General features: G+C 35.4%; 1 protein-coding gene across 3 annotated transcripts in view; it reads right to left on the reverse strand.

Moving 5' to 3' along the window:
- Terf1 (telomeric repeat binding factor 1) overlaps positions 1-20,985 on the reverse strand; it is a 31,090-nt gene extending 10,105 nt beyond the window's left edge. Inside the window, exons 1-8 of one of the 3 annotated variants that reach the window (XM_046460537.2) lie at positions 20,598-20,985; positions 18,037-18,132; positions 15,743-15,864; positions 14,131-14,214; positions 12,410-12,493; positions 10,744-10,856; positions 5,086-5,145; positions 3,327-3,418 (exon numbers count right to left, since the gene is read on the reverse strand). In XM_046460537.2, the coding sequence (XP_046316493.1) occupies positions 3,327-3,418; positions 5,086-5,145; positions 10,744-10,856; positions 12,410-12,493; positions 14,131-14,214; positions 15,743-15,864; positions 18,037-18,132; positions 20,598-20,940 (994 nt within the window). In that variant the 5' untranslated portion in view covers positions 20,941-20,985. Of the gene's footprint in view, positions 1-3,326; positions 3,419-5,085; positions 5,146-10,743; positions 10,857-12,409; positions 12,560-14,130; positions 14,215-15,742; positions 15,865-18,036; positions 18,133-20,597 lie in introns of all 3 variants that reach the window. The other 2 variants (XM_046460535.2, XM_046460536.2) reach the window with 2 other exon arrangements.
- Positions 20,986-21,154: the final 169 nt, after the last annotated feature.

Genomic DNA, 21,154 nt, shown 5'->3' on the forward strand with positions numbered 1-21,154 from the left:
ATGCTGAGGAGTGGGATAACTAGGTCAAACGGTGGATTCATCCCAAGTTTTCTGAGGAATCTCCATACTGCTTTCCACAATTGTTGCACCAATTTGCACTCCCACCAGCAATGTATGAGTGTTCTTTTTTCCTCATATCCTTACCAACATTTAGTGTCACTTGTGTTCTTGATAACTGCTATTCTGACTGAAGAGATGACATCTCAGTATAGTTTTAATTTGCATTTCTCTAATTGCTAGAGACGTTGAACATTTTTTCATGTATTTGTTGACTGTATTTTTCTTTTTTGGAAGTGTCTGTTTAGTTCGTTTGCCCATTTACTGATTAAGTGTTAAGGTTTTTGAGATCTTTATATATCCTGAAGATTAATGCTCTATCTGAGGTGCAGGTGGCAAAGATTTTCTCCCATTCTGTAGGCTCTCTTTTCACATTCTTGATTGTTTCCTTTGCTGAGAAGTTGTTTTTTAGTTTGATACCATCCATTTATTGATTCTTGATTTTACTTCTTGTGCTTTAGGAGACTTGAAGAATTCAGTTCCTACATTGACAAGAGAGATTTGGGCCTACTTTTTCTTCAAGTAAATGTAGGCAAATCTTTTAAGCAAATAAGAGTAGACGCTCTTGGACATGCATGAATTTAGAAATTATAGTGTCTATAAGCCATTTTTTAAAAATCCAGCCCAAAAATAAATAAAATGAAGAGCGGAGGATTAAGGGAATCTTGGTAGAAGGATTTCGTAAATAGATCAATTTAAATACGATCAAACTTTTACAGGAATTATGGCTACAAAACAGGTTACAAAACTTGATTACATAAAATGTTAAGAAAAATGCGGGGGGGGGGGGGGCTGGGGTTGTGGCTTAGTGGTAAGAGCATTTGCCTAGCATGTGTGAGGCCCTGGGTTCGATTCTCAGCACCACATATAAATACATGAATAAAATAAAGGTCCATAACATCTAAAAAAAATTTAAAAGAAAAATGGGCATTGGTGGGACAGATTTTTGCTAAAAACCAATCAACAGCCAAGGCTTAAATTTATATTTGTAGATGCAACTGGACCCAGCCTTTCAAAGCATTTCATATTTATTCTTGATTATGGAGAGCTCATATAGTGATGCTTCTTGTGAAACAATATTTGAAATTCACTGAATCCTTCAGATCTACTTTAAAAAATTATATATAAACATATTTGTAGATAACATGTAACCTGGTAATATTTTTCTAACCTTTAAGGATATGGGTCTGCCTAAAGTCTGAAAGTCTAATTTCAGATTCTGGTTAGGGTAGGTTCTGCTCACATACTATATAGCCAAGGGAATTTTAATTAACCTCTTTTTATCTCAACTTCTACCTTGATAAAAAAGGTAGATTTAAATATTAAGTGAATTCTATATAAAGAACTTTTAACACAAATAGTAATGATTATTTGCCAAATGCTGGTGAAGTTTTTCTGCATAGAAGGAATTTGGATGATTCTTTTCTTTCAACTTTTCTGAAACATTTGATTTTCTTCCAAATTAGTTTATCAATTTTATAAACCAAATATTTGTTTTTGTATTTGTGCTATCAAAGATGGCACCCAAAATTCATTTTTAAAAAAATGAAAACCTTTTCACAACTAATATCCTCTAATTGAGAGGACACTTGGTACTATTTAAGTAAACTAGATTTTTAAAATGCTAAAAATCATAAGACCTTATAGAATCAATATCCACAATCACTGTAAACCCCTCTGAAATGAGGTTATAGTCTTCAGAGTTTAACTACTCATGAGCTATGTTGAGCATCAACAAGTGTATGTTTACTGTTACTTGAATTTTGTATTATGATATTAAAAGCCCAAGAAAAGGCTCACATTATTCTAGTTTATAATTATAATTTTGAGACATTCTGTAGTAACAGATGAAGAAATTCGATTTTGGAATTTAGCAACATTAGGAAAATAATGGAGTTTCAGTTTTTTCATCTTTAAAATGAGAGTGATGACAGTACTTACAAATGTGTTTTAGCACTATATTCACAAATATTAGCTAATACTGGCCATGTCACCAGGTATCAGATCTGAATACATTTATTTAATAATATTTATTGCAGGCCTACTTACTGTGCCGAGTGTTCAGTTGGTAACTTATGAGTATGGAAAACAAGCCTAATTTTCTTAAATCTCTTATTTTTTATTCTGATCAATAAAGGTCTAGACCTAATATTTAGGCTTCCACCTAAATAATTTACATTAATTTCACCATTAATACAGTGCCTAGAATAAAATATCGGTCAATGCATTTTTGTTAAATGAATACATACCAAGAAGGAACTGATAATCAAATTACAATTGAAAATAATTTCAGACTGGTTTTCAGAAGCTATCCAAGCCAGGTATGACAGCACACACCTGTAATTCCATCAACTCAGGAGGCTGAGAGGAGGATTGCAAGTTCAAGACCAACCTCAACAACTTACCAAGACCCTGTTTCAAAATAAAAAAGAGCTGGGGATGTAGCTCAGTGGTAAAGTTCCCCTGGGTTTAATCCTTGGCATTAAAAAAAAAAGTAGTAGTAAGGAAAATATATGGGATATATAGGTTCTTCATATGGTCAATCCTCAGATTCTATTTCTAAATTTATCTATTCTCTAAAATTTGTCTAACTCCAAAATCAATACTCATGGAAGTTTCCAGGTCCATTGGTAGACGTGTCTTTTTTCTGGTTGATTTAGTGACACATTTTTAAATCTGGAAATGCTGTCTAGTGTTTCTCAGAGCAAGAAGGCTGTAATGCACCTTATAGAAAAATAGATGTTACACAAAGTTCATCAAGGCTTGCATTGTAGTGCTGGTGGCGGTAACTCAATGTTAATCAATAATAAAGTGCCTTTCTTAACAGCTAACAACTGATCAATACATAAAACAAGATTATGTATTAATCAGTTGGTTAAAAAAAAAAGTTGTGATGAAAGGCTCAGAGGAATCTAACTTTGTATTTCTCCTAGGGATAATGATTCAGTATCTGCTAATTCAGTGCTCTCAAGACATAATTATCTGTGAATAATGAAATCTGAGTGTATTTGTGTCTCAAGAAAGTAATTACTTGAAGATGAAGATGATGAATACACTTAAGGTAGAAAACAAGTTTTACTATGTTACAAGCAAAAGAACTTTAAGCATTCAGAACTTTCTAAATTAAGTATCATCTCAAGTAACTATCATATTCTTTGTTCTCTTGTTTTCTGAAGTGTTTTGTATGTTGCAGGGTGACCTCAACTTTGAGGATCATTTTTGAGAACACATCATCTTTCCAATTCTGAAACTACAGTAATAGTACTTACTTTGAAGAGTTCCTACTCTCTCCTCTTTCTCATTAAAGTCTTGCTGCCAGCTTCCATGTTTCAATTTGGATATGAAGAGATTCTTGTGAGACCTAAACAAAAAGTGAAAGCATGTGATTCCAGAAAGACTAGTAAAGATAGGGAGGAAAAGGTACATGATTTATCACTATCTCTGTTCTAGGATCTTCTACTTTGGCCTGCTTCCTTCCATGCTCTCCTTGTTTAGTGCTCCATGTTAACTTTTGGTTTCTTCTGTTGTCAGACTTCCCTCTTTCATCTCTTTTCTCAGAAATCAAGACTCTATTGGCCTTCCAATTAGATCAAGGGGGGGGGGAATTAAACCCCTCCAACTTTCATTCTCCCTATGGCTTCTGAATTTATTTCCCCAAAAAAGAAATTCCAAAATTCCTTTATATGATAGCAGATGTAGGCTGTCTGAAATTACAAGATGTGATTGATATATATATATATATAATATATATATTATATATATATTTTTTTTCACATGTTTATATATTTATATATATATTTAACAACCCTGCAAAGTTGGTATTACTCATTTAATAAAGGATTCAAAAAGTAGAGTGCCTGAGCTTAGACAGCTATATTATCTACACCTAACTAAAATGTAGGCTCTGCTACATTGTTATCCCTACAAATACTCTATTCCAGTTAATGATACTTCCCCTCTTTTCCTCTCCCAAAAGTTTTTCTTGTGCTCTCTGGAATGCCATTCTCAATGGCTTCACTAGTTTCTCTATCTCTGCCTTATCTAAAAATCTAGCTCTTCTTTTGGGACATTTCTCTTCTTTGTGGCTTTCTCAAGTGGAGACTGGCTTAATTTTCCACTCTCTATAAGCCACAGATTCCTAGAGGTGGATCTTCATAGTATTTTAGTATTTTTATTGTTCTTTTGTTTCCTGTGCTGGGGATCAAACTCAAAGCCTCACATGCTAGACAAGCAATTCCTCACTGAATTACATCCATAACCCCAATATAGTTTTCATTTACCAATGGGTACCATGTTCAGGAGCCTGTTTCCCCAGAAGTCTCAGTTCTTGAGGAATCAAGCTCCTGATATATATCACCTTTTATCAATTCTCTATAGCCACTCACTATCCCTCAAAGAACTTCCCATCATTCATGGACCATTTTCTACACCTAAGTGCTGCCATTATGAATAATTTCAGTGTTTGTGGACAAATCATAGAACATCCTGGCTTCTCAAATCCTCATCTTCAACAATCTCTTCCACACCATATTAGCCACCCTCTCCCATGGTTCCATCAAGCATCCCAACTACTCTATTCTGAAACCGTTCATGCAGACTCTCATATTTATCGTCTGTCACAGCATTTCTAGATCAAAACCAGTTTTTCAAGTAATTTCGTTAAATTGGAATATGGGACATTTATCAGATATGTTTCCCTATTCCCTTCCTGCCCCAGTATCACATCTTTGTTTTTATGACAGAATAAGTTTACTGAACACCTGATTTAAGCTCAAGTACTCCCTATATATTATTCCAATAATGGCCTTGTTGAAACAATGTAAAACAACCCAGATTCCAGAAGTAGGTCTCTAATTTGAAATTTTAAGACATATCAGGGTCTTGAGGATTTGTTGAGGTAAGCAGAACCCTGAGATACTTTTAATCATACCATTTACATGGCAGTTATAATAACATATTTAAGTCTGCATGAATTGTTTCAATCAAAGACTTTTAAAGACAGAGAAGAAAAACATCAATTTACTTCACCTCAATAAGGATATTGTACCCTCTGAGGATTCAGTTACCGCAGACTGTTTGTCACTAACACTTTAAAAGAAGAAAAAATTTGTAAGAATGTAAATAAAAGCAATTTTGCCTAAAGACAGCACTTTCCACATAGTCAAGTCACATTTCGATTTATAAAAATATCTTTGGAAAGAAAGCCTGGTAACATTAAGACATACATAGTCCGTTACAACATGGTTAATTTTTGCCCAAATGTGCTTATAAGAGGCATAAGGCATATATCAAGCTTCAAACATTAAGCATTTAATGCTTTCATCAAACATTCATAATATCATTCTTAAAAAAATTTTCCATGGCCCTTATTTCCATGAATTCAAGTTTTTTAAAAAAGTTTTATTGAGGTATGATCAATTTACAAAAAATAATGCTTTGTGTTTAATGTATACAATTTGAATAATTCAATTTTAATTTCTGATTCTGCCAAGTCTCCAATTGAACTTTTAAATAAATTCCCCTTTGTTATAGTTGAAATAGCTTCCAAAATATAGCATGACGATTTTCATCTCCATGCCTTCACTGCTTCTACTCCTCTTTTCTGAGGTAACATTTCCATCTACTCATGAAAAATCTCAACCGTCCTTCAAGTCCCTGCACAAAACTAATACCTCTACAAAGTAGTCTATCTCAATTCTTTTAGCACTGAGGTCTATCTAAAGACTTTAGCAACAAATTATAGATTTTCTGCTGTTTCCTGCCAATAACTGTTGATGCCTCAAATAGATTAAAAGCTTTATCATAGCAAAACATTTATTCCATCTAGTCTTAAGGAGAGTTTTTTTTTCTTTTTAGAATTAATCTTTTATTAACAGTGTACATTTTAAATGTAAAACACTCAGTTCTTTCAAATATAAGAGTTACTAATAAGTTATAAAATGTCACAAGGCACTTCTGGGTCTTCAAGGAAGGAAGTTAAGAACATTCATTTTATTTTATTTTTAAGAACATTTATTTGATTTTTCTAACATTTATCTGACCTCACAATCATACTTCTGATGCTATGCTTGTTTCATTTGCATCCCGTTGACTGCTGTTCTGATACTTTGGTTTAATGCTTTTTTTGCCCTGTTTCTGCTTACAAGATAATATTGATGTTTGCTTGGTTACTGATCTTTATCCTGTCTCTAATTTTTATTTTAATCCCTGTAACTAGTGGACTAATAGTTCTAATATAACCTTGGTAACCAAGGTTACCAAGCCAATTAAGATGCTTCAAGACTAATAAGAACCTTCAGAAGGGGAGCTGGGGATTTAACTCAGTTGGTTCAATCCCAAGCATTTCCCAGAATCAGCCTCAATCTTAGCCCACTGCCCAGAACCAGCCTCCATCCTAGCCTCTGCCACAAAAGAACCTTCAAAGAATTCTAAAGACTAATGAGAGATGCAAACAGGTAAACAAATAAGTTACAATCTAAGGTAAGTCCTTTTTATAGATGTGACTTGGTACCATTGGAGCCCAGAAGTAATAACTCTGATCAGAGCTAGGCAAGACTTTGTATAGGTGATCTGTAAAGTAGACCTTGAACAACAAATAACAGCCTGCCTTAGAGAGAATAAAAAGAAGGGAATCCAAAATAGAAGAAACTAAGCAAGGGAACAGGGTAGCATTTTAAGATCAGTGATAAGTTCTGTGCTTCTAGAAAGTTTCAAGCATATGGGCACAAAGGGGGATAACACTTAAGAATGAGATTATGTGGTGGCCCCCCTTTTTCCATGAAAGGTATATTCCAAGGTCTCCAATGAATATTTGAAACCATATACCATAGTTGAGCCATTAGTTCTCTCTTATCCGATAGTACTGGTGTACAGCAGTCCAAAAATATTAAATAGAAAACTGCTGAATGTATATTAAGATTTCAATTACATGCCTTTCTGAGTAGTATGTTGAAATCTCACATTCTCCCTGCTGTTCTGCATGGGACATGAACTAGCCTACTGCCCAGTATATCCATGCTATATATGCTACTTACCCATCAGTCACTTATCAAAGCAGTGTATAAATACCCCCTGCCAACCCCCACCTTTTTTGGTGTGTGTTATTGGGGATTGAACCCAGGGGAGCTCTACCGCTGAGTTACATCCCCATTCCTTTTTATTTTTTGAGACAGGGTCTTGATAAGTTGCCAAGGCTGGTCTCAAACTTGTGATCCTCCTTCCTCAGCCTCCCAAGTAGCTGGGAGTTTAGGCATGCATCATCACACCCATTTCTTTTAAATGCAGCTTTACTTTATTTGTGGTGTTAAAGATCTAAACCAGGGCCTTGTAGATGCTAGGCAGGAACTCCACAACTGAGCTACACCCACAGCCCCTCAAGTAACCCTTTTTCCTTAATAATGAACCTGAAGCACAAAACGTAGTGATTTGGCATTTTGAATGTGCCAAAGAGAAGCCATACAGCATCTATCCTTTCAATAAAAAAAGCAAAAGCTCTCGGCAAGAAAAACATCATATGCCAACACTATTAAGTTCTAATGTAAAAACAAATATTCTAGCTGTCAAATTGTAAAGAAAGACCAAAATATTCATGTTAGTCTTTCTATTGTACCTCAAACTGCTCATGACGACCTTTAAGGTAAGAACAAATCTATCCATGAAATAGTGCAGGGAAAAAAAAAAAAAAGAACTTTATGCTAGTTTTGCTGTCTTACCTCAAACTTTAAATTTGTGGGCAAAGAAATATGATTTGTTTGAAGGTTAACATGTTGTAAGCCGAAGTACAGTACATAGCACATTACCACTTTCTTTACCCACCAGGGTTAATTTTAAGTTCCAAGGCCTCCAAGCAGATGACTGAAAGTGGACAGTACTGAACCTTATAAAGTAAGAATCTACCAAGCACTGTAGCAGTAACATTTGTAGTCTGAGGTAAGACAGCAAAACTAGTAATAACATTCTTTTTTTTCCTGCACTATTTCATGGATAGACTTGTTCTTACTTTAAAGCTTAGTAAGGTCAACATACAGTGTTTCTTTTCCTTATTAGGTCAATAGCTTTCATTTAAAGAAAGCACTTAATGGGTTCTTTGTGGGATATCTAAATTGGGACATCATTATTTTTGCCCTTTGGGGCTATTATTAAGTAAAATAAGGGTTACCAGAATACAAATACTGCAATATTACAAATGTCAATTGATAATTGAGATGGCTACTAAATGAGTGATGGGTAGGTAGTGAATATAGCATGGATACATTGGACAAAAGTATGATTCATGTCCTGCCTGGGAGAGAGGAGAAGGGTGCAGCACGAAGATCCAAGATCTCATCATGCTACTCAGAAAGACACACAATTTAAGACTTCTGAATTGTTCCTGGAATTTTCCATTTAATATTTATAGATCATGGTTGACAACCTGTAAGTGAAACTATGGATACAAGGGGACTTCTGAAAAACAAAACAAAACAAAAGCAAAAAACAAGGCCATATAAAGCTTTGTAAGCCATGCCAATAAATTCTGACACATTTAGTAGGAAACACGAGCCAAAAGGTTTTTAACCTGGGAAATGATTTAAACATCTGATTTTGTGAAAGCTAATTCTGGGAATTATGTCAAGGTTGGATTTATATGATAGAATTCTATGTAATAATCTATGATAAAAATGATGAAGGCTGGGGTTGTGGCTCAACAGTAGAGTGCTTGCCTAACATGTGCCAGGCCCTGGGTTTGATCCTCAGTACTACATGAAAATAAAATAAAATAAAGGTATTGTGTCCAACTTCAACTAAAAAATAAATATTAAAAAAAAAAAAAAAAAAAAAAAGAGATGAGAGGCTGGACACTGTGGCGCACGCCTGTAATCCCAGCAGCTCAAGGCAGGAGGATCACAAGTTCAAAGCCAGCCTCAGCAAGAAGCAAGGCGCTAAGCACTTAGTGAGACCCTGTCTCTAAATAAAGTACAATAAGGGCTGGGATTGTGACTCAGTGGTTGAGTGTTGAGTGCCCCTGAGTTCAATCCCCAGTACAAAAAAAAAAAAAAAAAAAAGAGAGAAAGAACACATTAGAGAAATATTTCTGAGATGAGATTCTTAATACAAGAGACACCTGGATTTATGAGGTGGAGGACAGGACGCAGCAGAAAGGTAGATGAGAAAATGAAGAACTATACATACACTGCATTCAGTCTAGGAGAACATCAGAAATAAGTGAATGGTACTATATAAGGAAAGAATATAGGAAATGTGCTCATTATCTGCAAGAACCATGGAATAAGTTTTTATTTTATTTTATGATAGTATTACATCATAAAATAAGGAAGGCCTGGCTTCAAGGATGTTTGGGGTTTTAGAATCATTAAACCTTGATTTTTCTAAACAAAATGAAATAATGTATCCAATAAAAATACAATCTCTACTTTTCTAAATGGATCATAGAAAAAAGTCAAATGATAAATAAGACCTCAAGATGAACCAATGAGGGATAGGCCATTCTCTGATGGGCAGGAACAATAAAAGGAAACACTATAAGAAGACTAAGCCTCAGTCCTGAGGTGTTACCAATGCAGTATATATCCAACTAGAATTCCAATATCTATCTCTAAGTAAATAATTAAGCACTCCAGTTGTGGTCCCAAGAAGAAATAATATTATTTCTGTTGCCAAATATATTCATCCAGAAATCACAGAGACTCTGAATGAGATTATCTGGCCTTGAATTAAGGTTGGAAGCACAAAGGGAACAAACACTGAGTGCTTGTTTATTTTGTGGTATTGGGACACAACCCAGGGGTGCTTCACTGATGAATCTCATTCTTAGCTCTTTATAAAAATGTTTATTTTGTGGGTCTTCTAAGTTGCCTAGGATGGCCTCAAACTCATCATCACCTGTCCTAGCCTCAGCCTCCTGAGTTTCTGGGATTAAATGGAGTGCATCATTGTGCCAGGTAGACTATAGATTTAACAGAAAAGATCTTTTTAATGATTTGAGTTACATTTTCTTCAATAGGGTTAGCTTATAATGCAAAAAGTAAAAAATTACCTTTGGACTGGGGATGTAATTCAGTGGTGGTAAAGCACTTGCCTAGCATGTATAAGGCCCTGGGTTTGATCCATGGCACCACAAAAACAAAAGCTAAAAGAAAAATCCACCCTTAAAAATTCCTAATTTTGCAGACGAAATCAAACTACTGTCTCTCAATACTTAGGACTAATACAACCTATTTCTCTTCAGTGAGAGAGCAAATTACTCGCTCTTTAGCTGAACATCATCTGAACTATCAGCTTACCCTTGAGAAGACATATGAACAATATTTAAAAATACTAGAATAATTCTTAGTGCATAATTGAGTCACATAATGAAGGTATGTGGGTTATGAATAGAACTAAGGGGTACAAATGATTCAACTCTCCAACCTCAATCTAGTTTTCTCAGCACATCTTTGCTGAGAATAATAAATGAAATTACCTACATTATTTAAGCCATAGTATTTTCTCATTCCCTATTTTTGCTTAGAATATATAATTTGTGTATGTCATGCTATAACTCTATAGTACTTCAAAAAGCCAATGTTAATCATTAGTAAGATTACACACTTAGAACTCATTATTCTTAATAATAATGGCTCAATGGCATCACTTTTACATAAAGAAGGATCGTTTATAAGACAAAAAATTAGTGACTTTACAAACCTTTTTACTTTATCCAAATTGACTTCAGTTTCCATTTCAATATCATTACCATTAAGTTTATCTTGAGAAGTTATTTTTCTCGATTTTTCACTTTCCACTACTTTTGCTGCTGCCTTAGAGGGTTGTGTAGAAAAAAGGAAGAGGAAAGAACACATTAGGTTATTTAAAACAAATAACATTTAAATAACTCTGTTAATTCTTTGCCAATAATCATAGGCAAATATCTGTTCACAGAACAATAAAGGGTATCATGTTACTATTTTCACCAATAGGGTTTTTTTTTTGGGGGGGGGGGAGGGGGTACAGGGAATTGAGCTGGAGCACTTTACCACTGAGCTATATCCCCTGAGTTGCTGGAATTACAAGCCATGCCCCACTGTGCAAGGCTCTCACCAATAATTATAGTAATGCTGGCAGCTATTTTAGCTACCTGCTTGGTAAAGCATTATGGAGGGGATCTTTCCTTGTAAATATATTTGACAAACATACTGATCTCTAGGCAATTTTTTTTTTTAAAGGAGAGAGAGAGAGAGAGAGGATTTTAATATTTATTTTTTAGTTTTCAGCGGACACAACTTTCTTTGTTTGTATGTGGTGCTGAGGATCGAACCCGGGCCGCACACATGCCAGGAGAGCGCGCTACCGCTTGAGCCACATCCCCAGCCCTCTCTAGGCAATTTTAAGACCAAAAGCTACTAAAAAAATTAAAAAATAAATAAATAAAATCCATTATTTTGAAATAAAATTCCCTCAAATTAATCCAGCAACAAATTAATGCTGGATGCACAATAAATAACTTAAAATGTTTTGTGGCCAAGATAGAATAAAACTCTCACTTAATATTTTTTAAAAATGTTACTTAATATTTTAAAGGACTGGGGCATAGTTCAATGGCAAAGTGCTTGCTAGCATGTGTGAGGCCCTGATTGATCCCCATCACTGGGGGAGTGGGGTAGGAAGGGTGGGGGCTGGGAATCCCTATTCAATCCAATTTTGCTTTTCCCAAAATGTTTAAAATTTACTGGCAATAAAACTAAATATGTGCTTTCACTTTTTCTTAATTCATTTTAAGTTTTCCTCTTAATAACACAGTTTTAAAAATTTCCCCAACTCTTATTCTGATCTTTCAAAATTTTTTTATTTTAAAGATCTCACTACGTTTCCCAGGCTGGCCATGAACTTGTGTTCCTCCTGCCTCACAGAGCAGCTGGTATTACAGGCATAAGTCATAATGCCCGGATGCAACTCTTATTTTGAAAAGCTGCAAAAATACTACAAAGACCACCTATAAAATCCTTTTAGTAGGTTCATAAATTGTAACACTTTACCACATTCTTCTACAAAACCACTACACAAAATTCTGATTCAATTTTTAGGTACTGGGGATTGAAATCAGGGCTACTTAATCACTGAGCCACACCCCCTCAACCCCTTTTATATTTTATTTAGAGACAGGGTCTTGCTATGTTGCTTCAGCCCTGCTAAATTGCTGAGGCTATCTTTGAACATCCAAAACTCCAGCCTCAGGCTCCTGAGTTGCTGGTATTACAGGCATATACCACCATGCCCAGCAAAATTCTGATTGTTTTTTTAAGGCTATTTCAACTATTCTTTATCTTAAGAATTTCTCTTAAGTCTATTGTTAAGACTCTCTGAATACGCATACCTTCATTAGAAAAGTTGATGATTTTTCATTAAGCACATAATTCACATAACTCTTAATTTTCTTCATCATGTGGTTGTAGCTGAACTGTTGAAAAATAGAATGGAATGTATTTTTCTGAGAGATTATCATAAGCAATTTCCTTTCTAAAGGCTAAAGGAAATAGAAAAAAATGTATTAATAATATGCCACACAAATAAATTCCAAATACAAAAGAATTCATCATATTATTTAATTGGAAACAAGCACTTTATAATAAACTCAAAGAACAATTAAAAGTTAAATAATGTTTATGTGTCTAAAACATCAAATACTGAAAAACTGAGAAGGGGATGGTAAAAAGGAAAAAATATATCAGTGTTTTATCTAAAACGGGATTTTTCAACTTTTATTGCCTCTTTTAATTTCTAGTGATTAGAATTTTAGTGCATCTCATTCTCATTGCTTCCATGTCTTTAGCAACATGATTTTACAATTTATCAAACTTTTTTCCTAGTTGTAATGGGAATGTTTGATGTTTGTAGAACTACTTATTTCACAGTTGTATAGTACTATTTGATCAAAAATATCATTTGTTCACCCACTCTTCCAGCATGTTGGGGATTTAGGCTATTGGCCATTATTGCAATGCTCCTAAACATTTTTCTTCATATCTTCTTGAGGATATTACAAGTTTTTTTTCAGTAGTAATTCTTTCAATGCTGGATGCACAATAAAAAACTACAGAACTTTTTCCAAGCGCTGTGGTGCATGCCTGAAATCCCAGTGACTCATAGCTGAGATGGGAAGATCTCAAGTTCAAGGCCAGCCTCAGCAACTTAGCGAGGCCCTAAGCAACTTAGTGAGACCCTATCTCAAAAATTTTTAAAAAATTAAAAATTGCTGAGAATGTAACTCAGCAGTAAAGCACTCGTGGGTTTAATCCCCAGTACTTAAAAAACAAAACAAAACAAAACAAAAAAGTATGCTACAGCCAAAAATTGGAAATAATTTAAATGTTCAACAGTAGAATGAATAAATTATAGCATATTTATATGATGAAACAATGAGAGTGAACAAACTATTATTATAAGCAACATGGATCAATCTTACAAATATAAACTTGCTATATAATTCCATCATAAGTTCAAAAAAAGTAAAGCCAATCTTTGGTGGTACAAGCCAGGGTAGTAGTTATACCCGAGAAGGTAACTACTTCCTCAAGTGACTGGAAGATGCTGTTAAGGTTCTGTTTTTTGATCTAGAGGCTCCTCACATAAACATATTCCTTTTGTAAAATCACAGCTACTTATATACATGTACTCTTCTAGAGATATGCCCTGTTCAGTAAAAATTTCACTAAAAACATATAAAACCATTTTTCTTTGAATGTTAATTCACTCCAAAAATACTGTGCTTTTAATATTAAAAAAAAATTCTATTGACTTTAACATTACCCACAGGCAAATTACTAATAATCACAAAAATAACTGGAAAAATAAGCAAGTTAAAATGCATTCTTTATACCTGGGTTGCCTAATATGGTAGCTACTAGCCACACATAACTGCTGATTCCTTGAAATGTGACTAATTTGAATTTAGACATATTAAACATATAAAGTACACAACAGATTTAGAAGACTTGATTTTTAAAAAGGGGAATATAAAATATCAATAATACTTCGATTTAATGTGAAAATGACAATTTTTTTCTAAAATTCTATGATTTCAGTTTAGACAATTACCGTGTGAGAATTTGCGTCAAATATTCTTTCAAAGACTTCTTTTGCTTCCTTAAAACTGCCATTTTCCATACAAACAGCTATAGCCTAAAGATAAAATGAGAAATACACACCTTAAACTACTATATATCCAGAAATTTTTAATTACTGACATCAATCAAGTGAATCTGAAATACATTTAAAACTTTTATGCAGTTTAATAAGTTATATTTGACAAATAACAGAACAATTTACAATAGGGTATGAAAAAATGAAAAAAAAAATTTCATTGGTCCTGCACATATTCAAAAACAAATACTCAACATTCTATCCCATACGTAAGCCAAATGTAAAGCAGGCATTAATAGATAAGAAGCTAAATGACGTACATTTAGGACCTATCTAAATATTAATTTTGAGCTACAGGAAAATAAGACAGGAGGTAGATGTTATTTTTGATAATTAAAATATAAAAAAATTTGCTAGTAGTCAAGATCCCTGGAAGATTTCTACTAGAAACCTAGCAAGTCAGCTGCTTTTGAATGATCATTTACACATTAGCCTTTCTGATAAAACACGTGAGAAGATATTAGACCACCATTATCATCTGGATAACTATAAACTTGGCAGGATATTTCTTGTTGCCTTATAAATATGTAAAATGATGAAAAGAACAATATACAAATGTGAAACAACAATAAACAAATGTAAAAGGGATTAGAATGTCTGGCAAGTATTATATTAAATGTTTACTATGTACTTATTGTCAACCCCTCAACCTTACAGTGTAGTAACAAAGGTTAGCTTTTTTCTAGAGCCCCTAAAGTCTGGAATAACATGAAAAATCTCTTCAACTTGAGTTCGAGTCTTAAAGTAATTAGGCCTTTTTCTGCCCAATCTTTTCATGTCCTAATTCTACTTGACTGTCATCACAACCACTTAGATTCTCTACCTTCACCATGTTAAAAAAAAAAACAACTTTAATTTTATAAGAATGAGGAAAAGTTTATTTAACTGACAAAGTCTATACTATTGGCTTCAATGCTAGCAAAACATATTTTACCAATTATATCTCTAAATGACTTTTGGCTTCTGACTCTTAAATGGTCTATGAAAATTCTCAACATGTTTAAAATTTTATATACTCTTGCTTGCAAAAATCCATAATCTACTCTTAATCAAAAATACTGGTTTGGGGTTTAGCTTAGTGGTAGAGCATGTGCTTATTACTAGCATATATGAGGCCCTATGTTCAATATTCAGCATCAAAAACCCCACCAAAAAAAAAAAAAATTAAAATTGCCTATTTAAAAAAAAATACTCCTTAAATAGAAATTGGGAGGGTACAACTCCTCAATTTTGAAGACTGCTTGATAATCTTTAAGTTCTAGGCGCTGGTGTGTATATCAAGACTACAAAACAAAGGTCAAAATTTCTAAGATTCTAAATTTTACTCTGGGTATCCTATCCAATTTCTATATATATATGCTAGTAATTATATATATATATATATATGCTAGTAATAAGCACATGCTCTACCACTAAGCTAAACCCCAAACCAATTGTTTATTTTAGATATCATATGCTTTCATTTTCTTTCACAATAACAACTGTAAGTACAAAGTAATATTCATACCTGAATTTTAATTAAATTCTCTATTTCTTCATGAAGTTTGTCATGTTCTTTTTCAATTGAAGCCCAAATCATCAGGGCTGATTCCAAGGGTGTAATTCGCTCATCATTTTCAAACTGTGCGTCTTTTAAAAAAACAGAAGAAAAATAAATAATTTAGAAGACTTAAGTAGAACCTTACTTTATCAGCTTTTTAAAGATGCATTGCTGGTAAATATTTGAGTATATATTATATATTTATATGAGTATATATTATGTGCCAGGCACTGTTCTCACACATCAATTTAGGGAAGTGATTTTCTAAGTTAATTTGCTAAGATTTTTAAAACTGAAAAAATTCTGTTAAAATTATAAAACAACGGGGCTGGGGATGTGGCTCAAGCGGTAGTGCGCTTGCCTGGCATGCGTGCAGCCCGGGTTCGATCCTCAGCACCACATACAAAACAAAGATGTTGTGTCCGCCAATAACTAAAAAATAAATATATAAAAAAAAAAATTATAAAACAACTGAAACTTTTCTTTACTACAATAATGAATTCCTTTTGGTTGGATGCAGTTATATATGCCTTAATCCCAGGGATATAGGAGGCTGAGGCAGGAAGATTACAAATTTGAAGCCAATCTTGGCAATTTGATGAGATCCTATCTCAGAATAAAAAAGGGTTGAAGATATAGCTCACTGGTAAAGCACCCCTGGGTTCAATCCTCAGTACCAAAAAAGGAGAAGGAAGAGTCAGCTACCTAAGATCAGAATAATGGAAAAGGCAAGCAGTTGTCCAATTTGGAACTTATTTTGAAAATAGAACAAGACTTGACTAATAGATTAGATATGCAGAATGAAAAATCAACAGAGGAAGGCCTCTCAGGTTTTAATTAATGGATAAATGTGCTGACATTTACTAACTTAAGAGGCCTGGGTGAGGACCAAGTTTAGGAAGATCAGCATGAAGATATCAAGACAGCAACTATAGCTTATTTTCTAAATAATGATAGTATTTTCTTTCTTTCTTTCTTTCTTTTTTTTTTTTTTTTTTTGGTACTGGGGATCCAGAGGCACTCTACTACTTTTTTTTTTTTTTTTTGGTGGTGCTAGGGATTGAACCCAGGGCGGCCTTGTACAAGTGAGGCAAGCACTCTATCAACTGAGCTATATCCCCAGCTCTGTGTCACACATAATAATTGGATCTCCTTTCCTTTTTTGCTGGGAGGTTTCTGAGAAGAAACTAAGATATATTGAACAAATGCTATATGTAAAGAACTTCTGGACCCTTTAGTATATTTTCTCACATTTAATTTTCCAAACAACCCTGAATAGCAATGTTAACTTTTGGTCTGAAAATTTCCAATTGTGTCCATATCAGTTTGTTTTCCTCAGTAACAGGTTCTATCTTCATCCTTTCTCTTCCACATCTACTCTACCTCTAGTTCTTCCACTTGTGCTTCAGCATCAACTCCAGATCTAACCTCAGTTGCCAAACAAAGCAGGATACATGAGCAAGAGCTGGATTCATGTGGTAATACTCTGTGATTTTATGTAATACATGTTTAAGTAAGCAGTGTCATGTAAGTACTGCCCACCACCCAGAATGGAAGACAAAGCATTTTTATAAGTGGTAAAAACCCAACATAAGTATGTAATTATTTGCACAAAACAGTCATTTAAATGACCATGTTATAAATAGTCATTATTGATAAAACTGAACTAAACCTCCCTATTCCAATTTTAATTGAACTTCAAAGGAGAGTAAATATAAACCACGTTTCTTTATAATAAACAAGTACTAACATCAAGTTTATGAAAGGTTTCAAATATCATAGTTGCCAGTAAAAACAGTGTGTATATGACAGGCATCATTACAAAGTTATTGTGTATAAAATTTAAAGTGAAATCCCCAAGAATCGATAAGGCATAATTCTTCCACTGCAACACCAAAATTATCTGGGAACTTATTAGAAATGCAAATTCCAAGGCTCCACACCCATCCTACAGAATCTGAAACTCATGAGGGGCAGAAGGACTCAGCACTTTTATGTTTTTTAAGAAGTACTATAAGCAATTCTGAAGCAGGCTAAAGTTTGAAAACCACTGTGCTAAGAAGACAGAGAATATACTTTTACTTGCTTTAGATATATTTACGTGAACATATATATGTGTTTGTGTGTATGTGTTTATATGCTGTATACCTGTAGGTAAACTTAAATAAAAGGGGGAAGACAGCTCCCATCTGTTTCTTCTCATTCTCTTATATTTAGACATAAATCAAAATACTTCTACTATAAGATAAAAACATATTTACCAAGGGATTTTCCCGCTGCAATTCTTGTCAAAAACTGACATATGTATACAGTTTTCAGTTGATAAGTTGTAAGACTGGATAATCCATGAATTATGGCTAGAAAAGAAAAAAATGAATTTTATTAAAAACAAACAATCCAGCAGTGCCACTATGTGGTTTGTTAATAGGTTACAAATATCTTGTAAAAATTACCAGAGCTGGGAGTGGTGGTGCATGCCTGTAATCCCAGTGGGGAGGCTGAGGCAGGAGGGTAACAAGTTCAAAGCCAGCCTCAGCAACCCTGAGACACTAAGCAAGTCAGAGAGACCCTGTCTCTTAATAAAATACAAAACTGGGCTGGAGGTGTGGCCCCCAAGTTCAATCCCTGGTACTCACTCCCCCCAAAAAAATTTAGCAGAAATTTAGAGGTGTTATGTTTTACTTAAGTCAACTTTTAAAAAAAATCTAAAAAAAAAGAGAACCTTTCAGAATTAATGCTTTTCTTGCAAAATATAACTGACTAATATGCAGAATAACAAACACTTAAAACTACTTTCATCAAGCAGCATTTGTCAGGCGTGTTGGTGCACACCTGTAACCCCAGCAACTTGGGAGGCTAAGGAAGAAAGATTACAAGTTCTAGGCCAGCCTCACTAATTTAATGAGACTCTGTCTTAAAAAAAAAAAAAGTGGTTGGAAAGCAGTTTAGTGGTAAAGCACCCCTGGCTTCAATCCCCAGTACCAAAAAATAAAAAAATCAAAAAAATCAAAAGCAACACTCTATAGTAATGAAAGCTTAGTGGTAGAATGCTTGTCTAGTATGCAGGAGCCCCTGAGTCTGAGGTCCAGCACTGCAAAACAAAGCCAAAAAGAATTCCTTCTATATTACCTCAGTCAGAAGGGTTATCATCAAGTATACAAAAAACAGTGGGGAAGGAGGCACATGCCTGTAATCCCAGGTAAGCAGGAGGCTGAGGCAGAATGATGGAAAGTTAAAGGCTAGTTTGGGCAATCTAGCAAGACCCTGTCTCATAATACAAGGACTGGCTCTAGTGGGTCAAAGTCACAGATGCTGCTAAACATCCTGGCATAGGAGATATCACCAACCTCATCCTCCAACAAAGAATTACATGGTCCAAAACTTCAAGAGTTGCCATTCAGAAACCTTCCTTTACACATATCAATTCATTTGCTTAATAGTCCTTGACACTATTGTTACCAAAATTTTACAGATGAAAAAAATGAGAAACCAAAAGAATAGTATTGCTTCTTCTTCTTCTTCTTCTTTTTTTTTTTTTTTTTTTGGTAGCAAAGATTGAATCCAGGGGTGCTTTATCACTGAGCTATATCCCCAGCTCCCTTTTTAAAATTTTGAGACAGGGCCTTGCTAAACTCCTGAGGCTGCCACAGCCTCCCAAATTGCTGGAATTACAGGCGTAGACCAGATGCCCAGCTGCTTTAGGTCTTATCTCTAATAAAATAGAATGGAAACACTTGACATTTTGGACCATGTAATTCTTTGTTGGAGAATGGGGTTGGGGATATCTCCTGTGCCCTATAGGATGTTTAGCAGCATCCATGGCCTTTTTAAAATTTCTATTTTGAGACAAGGTCTTGCTAAGTTTTAGCCTTGAACTTTCAATCTTCCTGCCCAAAGACAATCTTTTTCTTTTTTTCCTTTTCTTTTTCTTTTCTTTCTTTTTTTTTTTTTTTTTTTTGTGGTGCTGGGGATCGAGCTGGGGATCTTGTGCATGCGAGGCAAGCATTCTACCAACTGAGCTATATCCCCAGCCCCAAAGACAACTTTTTAATAATTCTAATTATTACTAAATGACTTCATTCTAGGATTTAATTTTCTAATTAATGGTAATTATGGCTCCAGTGTATCCACGTGTGACAAGTGGAAGAAAGGTCCTTGAATTGGAACATTAAAGCATGGGTTCAGAACACCCCTTTTAACCTACCAGTACCTTAGGTTAACTAATTCAGTCTTCTATAAGATTATATGCCTACTCAGGAAGATGCATCGATATGGCTTGCTGAGAATCTTGTATTAAATACTAGCCATATTATAGATACACAATTAATTCAATGGCAACGCTAAATGAAATCCCGGGATATCATTTCGTTGCCCTTCAAAATGCTAACTCTCGTCTTCTCGTTGGGTCTACCTTTTCCCATCAGTTAAAGGCTGCTAGACAGATTTCATAGTTATTTTTATTCCAGGGGCTATAGTCAGCAAGTAGGCCAAATGAGATTTAAATAATTCACAAATTAACATTACTACAGGAATACCTAAGCAGAAGAGCAACAAATATAGGCAAAGGAGACGAGGAATTGGGCTGTGGGTCGGGTGCAATCTTATTCAATTCAACTCAATTTTTTTATCAGCCCTAGCCGCGGGTCTTAGTTTCATTTTTCCGAAGTGCAAAACAGAAGCTTGATGAGAAGAGGCGGAACCGAGATTCCAACAGAGGTTCGTTCAGCCGAGCCTCCGCCGAACCGCCGCAAGAGCCCTGCTCGCGACCCCGCTGGAAACGCAGCCTCTGCCGTCCGTCCCCACGCAGCCACCCGTCCCTCACCTTCGGCGCTGTCGCGGGTCCGGTGGAAGTCCTCCGAGCGGCCGTCGCGGAAGGCCCGGCAAAGAGAAAGGCAGAGGAAATCGAGCATCCAGCCAGCAGCCACTGCTTCGGCCTCCGCCACCAGGTCCGCGTCTTCCCCCTCTTCTTCCTCCTCCTCCTCCGCCTCCCCCCGCTCTTCCTCAGGGGCCCCCAACTGCATCTGACAGTCGGTCAGTTCCTGGTACTCAAACTGTTCTAGGTCTTCTCTGGCCCTCTCCATCCCCTCTCGATGGGAGGACTCTTCATCCTCCCCGTCCGCACGGCCCCGCGGGCTCGGAGCCGCTGAGGAAGCGGACTCCGCCATGTTGTATCGCTCGCGCGGGTCGTGCCTCTTCGAGCGGCGAGCAACGATTGGCTCGCGCTAGAGGGCGTGGAGCATGACCGAGGCGGGTCTCTTCCGTCGGCGAGAAACCACCCAATCACACCGCCGGGATGGGCGAGCAACTCGAACCTGGCTTCTGATTGGTCAGTTCCTGCTCCAGTCTCTGGACATTGAATTCCCCGCCAGTCTGTGGCCA

Source organism: Marmota monax, unplaced genomic scaffold, assembly GCF_021218885.2.
Source record: "Marmota monax isolate L192 unplaced genomic scaffold, Marmota_monax_Labrador192_F-V1.1 WCK01_AAM20220418_F8-fsc00063, whole genome shotgun sequence".
Taxonomy (NCBI): Eukaryota; Metazoa; Chordata; class Mammalia; order Rodentia; family Sciuridae; genus Marmota; species Marmota monax.